Raw genomic sequence first — 7,638 nt, forward strand, 5'->3', positions numbered from 1 at the left:
GATATACCTGACCACTACCAATTCCGATATCAATGTCGGATCGTACCTCCACCATATCCACAACCTTCCCGAATTACCATATCGTGCGATCCATCTGATTGTCGTACGAGATTTCAGGGAAGAGAAGTTGTGCGACTACTCCTTGTCGATAACCATGGGGCTGGCAGAAGTGCCAAGGAAGCGACCGCCCTTGCCGATGTTCTTGCCAAGCTTGCTGCCAGGCGTACGAGGCTCACGAGCATTAGTGACGTTGGGAGCCTTGTAGTTGCTGGGGCCGCCGTTGTCATCATCGTCATCATCATCGCCCGGGTTGTCGGACGAATCAACATCTCGACCGCGGTGGGTGCAGCGAGCGCCGTGCGACTGCTAGACGCACTCGGCGCAGGCGCCACCCTGAAAGGTGGGAATGCGGGTGCACTGGCGGAAGCGCGGGGAGTCAGTAGTCGCGCATTTATTGCCACAGGCAATGGCCGCACGACCACGAGACTGAACCAAGACCGCAAGGAAGTAGCCCTGGCGGCGGATGATGCTGGCAACAAACTGCTGGACAGAAGTGTTGCTAGTGACGCGGATCTCGATATCGCGCGACGGCATGTTGATGATGAGACGCTCCTCATCCTGCAGTCAAGGTTAACGTACGAAGACAAGGTAAGGACAAAAGCAACGTACGTTGATGGCCAGAGCCAACAGAAGAGCGCGATTGTTGGCGTTGCCAGTCGGAAGACGAAGCCAACGACCACCGGACGCATCGGTATGCATACCGATGTTGCCGAAGATCGAACCACCGGGGGCAGCGAGAGACATGATGGATTGATCGTGCGAGGTGCTATTGATGAATCAGTAAGAGGAAACGTATGAGAGGAAATCCTACGTACAAGTAGTTGTTGTTGGAGTTGATTGAGGAAGAAGGGGAAAGATCGTCGTTGATCGATTGTATGGGAAAACGACGCGTGCGAAGGGTGAAGAAGAAAAGAAAAAGAGGAAAAGAAAAAAACAAGTGAGAAGGGGTTTAAATAGCTAAGGTTGCCGTACGAAGGAAGGAAGGTACGTCAACAGCAGGAGCAGAAGTGAAGTCAACGAGGAAGGAAGGAACTTCACCAACACGTGACTTGCCTGCTCAACCAGGCAAGAAGGAAATGGACAGTTGCCTGGAGTTTTGATATTGGTGATTTATCGTACAACGCAAGTGGCCTAACCCACAGGGTTGTACGATGAGGTTATTGATGTCACAATCAGCGCAACCTGATTGGACACCGCAGGGAGTCGTGCAGTCACAAAAGAAAAGTTGTGAGTGTTGGAATAACAGCACCAGCTGGTTGTACGACACGCACGACTCAGGGACACACATCATGGCAGAGGGCACAGACTGGATATTCGGCCCTCGGTTATCCATTGAGGGGATCAAAAGTATATTCATGCCGAACTGACTCAGGGACGTACGAGATCATATATCTTGTGTACGAAAGCCAAGTCTTGTAGTTAGGAAGATAATCACGGAAAATACATCTTTGGTTCACCCTAACTTTAACCCGAGTACGATCGTACAAACGGGTTCTCTCAGGAAGAGAGAATCCATTCAACAAAAACCCTTGTTTTCCAACAGAGCCTGATCAACAACATGGTCAACCCCGGGGGGATGTGTAGACTGCAGCGCCATCTCTCAATGGATATGGGTAGATTTCAAATAAGAGCAATTCGTATCCAGGTTCTTGATTACCAAACAACCACAAGACTCATCAGAACGACTACACACATCTGCACACTATACTGAGGGTTGGACTGGATCAAACGGAAGCGAAAAGAAGGAAAACAGAAAAAAAGAAAAAAAGGAAATAGCATGGGAAAATACCCATCAATAAAAAAACTTCATAGTGAGCACCCTCAAGGTTGGGGTCAATGAGTGAACAAACGTGGTTGTGATTCGTTAAGACTATATATTTGTGAATAGTTTATCTACCCAATGCCAAGTATAATACTTTTCCTCATGCTGTAGTAAATATACTGGATCCAAGGAAGTTTGTATATAAGAAAATAGATATAGAAGAAGCCTGCAAGGCCAGTGTAGGAAACAAATGGTATCAAGTTGTGTGTCCCGGAAAGTTCCCTAAACCCCCAAACTGCCACGCTCCTAAATGTTCTTAGCCATTACTAACTAACACGATCCCCCGGAATTCACCCCTCCAATGCCGCTTATGACAAAGCAAGTAACAAAAGAACAAATGTGCTCACGCCAAGGACTAATGACCTATCCGAGGAAACAAGCCGTCCGGCACCGCTGTTGAAGCTGCCAGGTTGGAATGCCCCACTGGCCTCCTGGGTGACGGTTGCGGTCTTCTCCTCGGTCTTGGTGACCGTGGCAGTCGCAGTTGCAGTGACGGGTTCGGCGAAGAGACCCCCGTCAATTGTCGAGACACGTCCGGTGTAACCGGTAATCTGTGGCAAGCAGGGCTCGCTGGCACAAGTCCTGATGACTGTGCGAGTCGTGGTCAAGTCAGGCTCGGTGACAGTCTCGAGATATGTCAACGTAACCACCGCGTCAGTCGCTTGCGGGACGGTCAGGACTGCGCTGAAGGGGGTTGGGCAGTTGGTACATGTGGCCTGCGTTGTTGTGAAGCCTGCAGGCAGCGCGTCTCCGGATGGTTGGCATGAGGCGATGGAGTCGGTGCAAGTTTGGGTGATGGTGTAAGTCTGTGGCCTCAAACCCTGAGAACAGTCTGGGCAAAAGGTGGGATACACTGTCGTGTAAACCACGGTGAAGGGGTCATTGCTGGTCCCCGTGGGCGCGAGTTGCCCGGGCAAGATGTAGATCGAGATCGGCTCTACCCTGGTGACGGTGAGAGCGTCTAGTGTCGTAGTAGAGGAACAATCGTCTTGTCTACGCTGAACCCTTGCGCCGGACGCAACGGCAGCGAATGCAAAGATGAGTGGCAGCATTTTTGAGCGAGGTAGGGGGTTCGCAGATGCAGCCAGAGTAGCAGTTGTCGAGGTGAGATGGAATGCAGACAAACTCTATATTAGGACATTCTTGAGTCGACCTGAGCCGGTATCGTATGCTTCCTCTAGCCGGCCGCCAAGACATAAATCAAATCTGCCGTCCATCTCCGGACGTCATGTCACACGGGCGTCAACTCTATTGTCCACCAACCCCTTCGGGTGAGCGCCCAAATCTCCGCGGAGTAGAGCAGAAGACGCCATGCCCACAAAGCCCAGGCCCGAGTAGAAGGAGGTGTCTACCGAGAAGGACCGGCTGAATGCAAATTGGGCTAAGCCTTTGTGATTCGGATCGTGATCTCGCTAGGCCGGAGGCTCCAATGACTGGCCTCTCCCGGTGCCTCCGTCCGGGTGCAGACAGAGTCATGGTGGTCGGCTAGGGTCGCCCCAACTGTCACGGGCCGTTCGTGTCAATGGGTTTAACCAGATCCGAACAGCATCGATTGGAAGCAAGCTCTAAAAGCTTCGGGGTAACGATGAGATTGACTTCAAGGGTCTGGGCTTCGGGGGGGGTGGCCTTGTCTTACTTGGCTGACGAACCGCGACGGCTCATCCGGGGACTATGCAGCAGCAACTGTCGCCAGGGTCATTTTCCCCGTCTTTAGTGTGCGCGCTAACTTGCTAGTACAACAAGTGACATCTTCGGCGAGAAAGACACCCGGGATCATATTTCTGTCTGTCACTCATGTTCGCTTCCGGGCTGTGGCGTTGAGGCCCCTCAAGGGTCCAGAGCCGTGAAAGGGCCGCGAAGAGGGTGCGCCATACTCTCCAGCCAGTAACGGCCATCGTACATCGACTACGCGAACGCCTCCCGAGAAGGCGCTCGACGGTTCTGTGCAAGATTGTCTTCAGCTCTGTCAACCGAGCCTGCACCGATTTGAGTATTGCATCGCGAAATCCCCTCACCCCGCAATGCATTCGTATGAAAACATGCAAGTCATCCAAGACATAGCGTCAACTAGCGGGTGCTTTCCGGTAACCACGGGAGCAAATCTTTCCAAAGCTGGTTGACTCGCAGGGCCAAGGGCTAGGCCGGGCGTTGTCATCCCAACCGCGCTTGACCCGCGGGGGGCGCGCCATCTCAGACTACAGCTTGTCACTCTTGTCTAGTGACTGGCAATTATGCCGTGCATACCTTGAACCTGCCCACTGCTAACCGTTCCGGACGATGACAATGTGATTGTCAACGTTCTGGATCCTTCGCATCAATTGTCCCGGATGGCGGTAGGCATTCCGCAGCTGCTCCCGAAACGGCTTCAGAGCTCTCTCGGTTGACGGAACTGTCTTAGATCTTGGAGAGTCGCACATCGCTGACCGGAACGAGCAGTCGTGGCTAGAACCAGTCGTGAGGTAGGCAACCATGGAGTCAGGAAGTCCTCACTTCCTCTGCTTTCGAAATGGAAAGCTCCGTTCTCTATAGTCTCATGGGCGAGAAAGCTTCGGTCCGGTATGCACTTTCGCCACGGTCGGCCCTCTCCCCTTGCCTCCTTCGCCTCCTCTGGCTCTGATATCTTCTCTTTTTACACCTCGTCACTACCCGGAAGCTGGGATCGAGCTCGAGGCAGAGTATCAGTCACAGAGACACATTGTGGTCGAACTTGGCGTGCCCCCAGATCCTCCCCCAGTTGCCGCATAGGAACGACATTCCACCCATCTAAGCCATTCCGCTCGACAGGCACGCAACAGTCTCACGGCAACGAGTGCAACACAACCTACCTCGTCCATTAAAACAATTAAGCCATCATCGTTGCCGTACTGGTGGTCCTTATCAAGTACTTGTTTCGAGGCGTTCATACACTCGATACTTCCTTCGTTGACTTCTCCCCCTTTCTCCTCCCCCGTTGGAACAGCGGCGCCTCCCGTACTTTTTTTTTTTAGAGATGCCATCGCATGATCAATAGTGATCAGAAGCTTTCCCCAGACGACTTCATATCTTCCTATTGAGAAGAAAGAAAGGAAGATCTTTTCTTGATTACGCAACCACGCCGTACGGTTCGCCAGAGAGCAAGCCCGCTGCTGCTCGGCTTCCAGACCTGGTGTCTTGGACGGTCTTGAGACTATCGTGCTGGAATCACGCAGCAGCCCTTCACCATGAAGTTCGTCACAGCATTGAGTCTGTTGGCCGCCGCCAGCCAGCACTGGCGCGTAGCTGGCCTGCCTCAATTCCCTGACAACCCCGTTTGTGCTGCCGGCATCACGTCTGTCGAGGTCCAGCCGGTGCAGTTCATCGTCAGGCAGCCCATCTACATCAGTGCGTTCCTGCCGGTTAACACCGTCTTGGTCCTTGATGATGGCCTCACTCTCACAATCACCAATGCTCCCATGACCTTGGTCACCGAAATCGACAAGTTGGGAACCTTGACCTCCCAGGTGACTAGGTAAGCCATCAACATGTTGCACTGCCTAAATAATATTGCTGACCGGACCAGGATCCTTCAACAAACCTCCTCCATTCCCAACGCCTACGTGACCATCACCAGAGGTGGCCATGCTGGATCTCTGGCAAGCACAATCACGGTGTTTCCCTCGGGCCCGGACGGCCTTGGGACTTATTTGGTCTTCACCCCCTTCGACATTACTGCGCCCACAACCGGTAACGGTATCCCCGTACCTCCGACTGCTGGATCGCCAGCGGCTACGGTTGCTGGCGCGCCCTTCGATGCGAGCCGTCTCGTAACTCAGTCTGCGACAACTACCGTCACAGTAGGCGGTCTTCAAGATGATGTGTCGCCCCGAATCTTCAGCATGCTTCCGGTGCCTGGCGAGTCCGTTGCGACTGTTCTCGTTGAGACTGGTATTGGGAGTAGCAGCACGTTCAACGGGCCGTTGACTACTAGATTCGCTCTCGAGATTTACCCCGAGCCGGGCTGGCTGGGCACTGCGACGATCCCACCTACTGGAAGCAATACTCTTGGAACCGTCATCATCGGCGTTGCAGCAAATTCTGAGTTGAGTGGTATTGCCACTCCAGCTTTGACCGGGCTCCCGGGCGCAATCCCGGGTCCTAGTCCAGCTTCGATCCCAGTGACGATTGCTCCCACTGGCGCCGGTGCTGGAGCTCTTCCCCAGTCGTTCACCGGGCCGTATAGCACAGTCACTATCGGTGGCGCCGAAGGAGTGCCTAGGAACCTTACCATTGTGAACTCTGCCAGTTCTGATGGCACCGTCTTTGTGCAGACTTTCGACAGCTACTCCATCACTGTAACTGGCCCTCAGAACGTCATTACCGTTCTTGGTAACGCTGGTGCAACACCCGCCGCCATCACTTTGCCCGGCGCAAGAGCCTTGCTACAGACCGTCACCGACGATGGAGCAGTGCAAATCATTCAAACGCCGGGAGGCGAGGCCGACTCCCTCGCCAGGCTGACGACTATCACTGTCGGCAACGCAGACGGCCAAACTGGAGTCTTCACGCTTATCCCTACTTCCGGTAGTGTTGGTGCCGTGGTCGTCCAGACCGCTCAACCGGCTCTCGGTGCTCTCTTCCAGACCATCAGCGTTCCGGGAGCAACGGAGACCACGATTTCGATCCCAGCTCCCGAGGGAAGCACCGGCACCGTCGTCGTGCAGACTACGGATGGCTACACCGGTCCTGCTGCCGGCCCCTTTACGACCGTCAATGTGGGCGGCGGACAGGGCGGGACACCCGCGACCGTCACGATTCCTCCTGCAGCCGACGACACCGACGGCCCTTTCACGGTACTTGTGCAGAGCTTGGATCCTGCAGCATTCACAGGACCCTTCACCACCATCACAGCCGGCGGCAACAACGGAGATTCTCCAGTCACGCTGTCGCTCCCCCCCACCGGAACTGGTCAGACTGGCACCGTGGTTGTTCAACCTGCCGCCACCCCCTTCACTGGTCCATTCACAACCATCACCACGGATGGCAACACGGGATCTCTCCCGGTTACTCTCACTGTAGTGCCTGCCGGCAACCCGACTTTAGGTACCGTCATTGTTCAAACCCCGTCACAGACGGCACGGCCAGCCTTCTTCAGGACGCTGGCTGCGCTTCCTATCGGTGGCCAGGGCGCGACGATGACTTTGCCCGTGGGCGATGGCTCTTCAGCTACTGGGCCTGGTACTGTCGTCGTCGCCTCTGGCTTGGGCGGGGACGACCCGGCGACGACCCAGCCCGCGGCTCTGTCCGCCAACCTTGTTACTATTCGAGGCGACTACAATGGTACAGACCCTTTGACTGTGACCCTGCCGTCTCAGGGAAACAACCCGGCTGCCACAGTCGTCGAGCAGCTGCCCGTTGGCTTCAGCCAGGGGCTTTCAGTCGACAACCCTGCCGCCACCCCGGCGAACCCTCCCGTCACAGACCCGGCCACCAACGCACCGGGTGCGCCGACTGCGAACCCAGTTCCCGACGGAGCTCTGCCACGTCTCACGAGTGGCTACTCTGGATCTGTACCCACGACCGTCACCTTGCCGCCAGTTGGCACTCAGTCGCTCGGCCAGGTTTTAGTTTTGACTCCGTTGAGTGACCCTGCTGGGCCTGCTGGGCCTGCTGCCACCGGTGCTGCTGGACCGGCTGCCCCCAGGCCGTCAACACCATCACGACCGGGTTCGCAGGATCTCAACCTACGACGGTGACTCTGCAGCCCGCGGGCGGTGCTTCCACCGCACCTGTGGTCCTGG

The 7,638-nt window shown here is 55.1% G+C and overlaps 2 protein-coding genes across 2 annotated transcripts; one reads left to right on the forward strand and one right to left on the reverse strand.

The window, feature by feature from the left end:
• Positions 1-2,190: 2,190 nt before the first annotated feature.
• On the reverse strand, positions 2,191-2,934 carry ColSpa_10655 (uncharacterized protein; the record flags this gene model as incomplete). Its single annotated transcript, XM_049276867.1, has 1 exon — positions 2,191-2,934. One exon carries the CDS (start codon positions 2,932-2,934, stop codon positions 2,191-2,193), a length of 744 nt encoding a protein of 247 aa, XP_049132824.1.
• A 2,148-nt stretch (positions 2,935-5,082) lies between these two features.
• Positions 5,083-7,593, forward strand: ColSpa_10656 (uncharacterized protein; the record flags this gene model as incomplete). Its single annotated transcript, XM_049276868.1, has 2 exons — positions 5,083-5,369; positions 5,421-7,593. 2 exons carry the CDS (start codon positions 5,083-5,085, stop codon positions 7,591-7,593), a joined length of 2,460 nt encoding a protein of 819 aa, XP_049132825.1.
• Between the last annotated feature and the right edge of the window lie 45 nt (positions 7,594-7,638).

Source organism: Colletotrichum spaethianum (genome assembly GCF_022836535.1).
Source record: "Colletotrichum spaethianum MAFF 239500 DNA, contig37, whole genome shotgun sequence".
Classification (NCBI taxonomy): Eukaryota; Fungi; Ascomycota; class Sordariomycetes; order Glomerellales; family Glomerellaceae; genus Colletotrichum; species Colletotrichum spaethianum.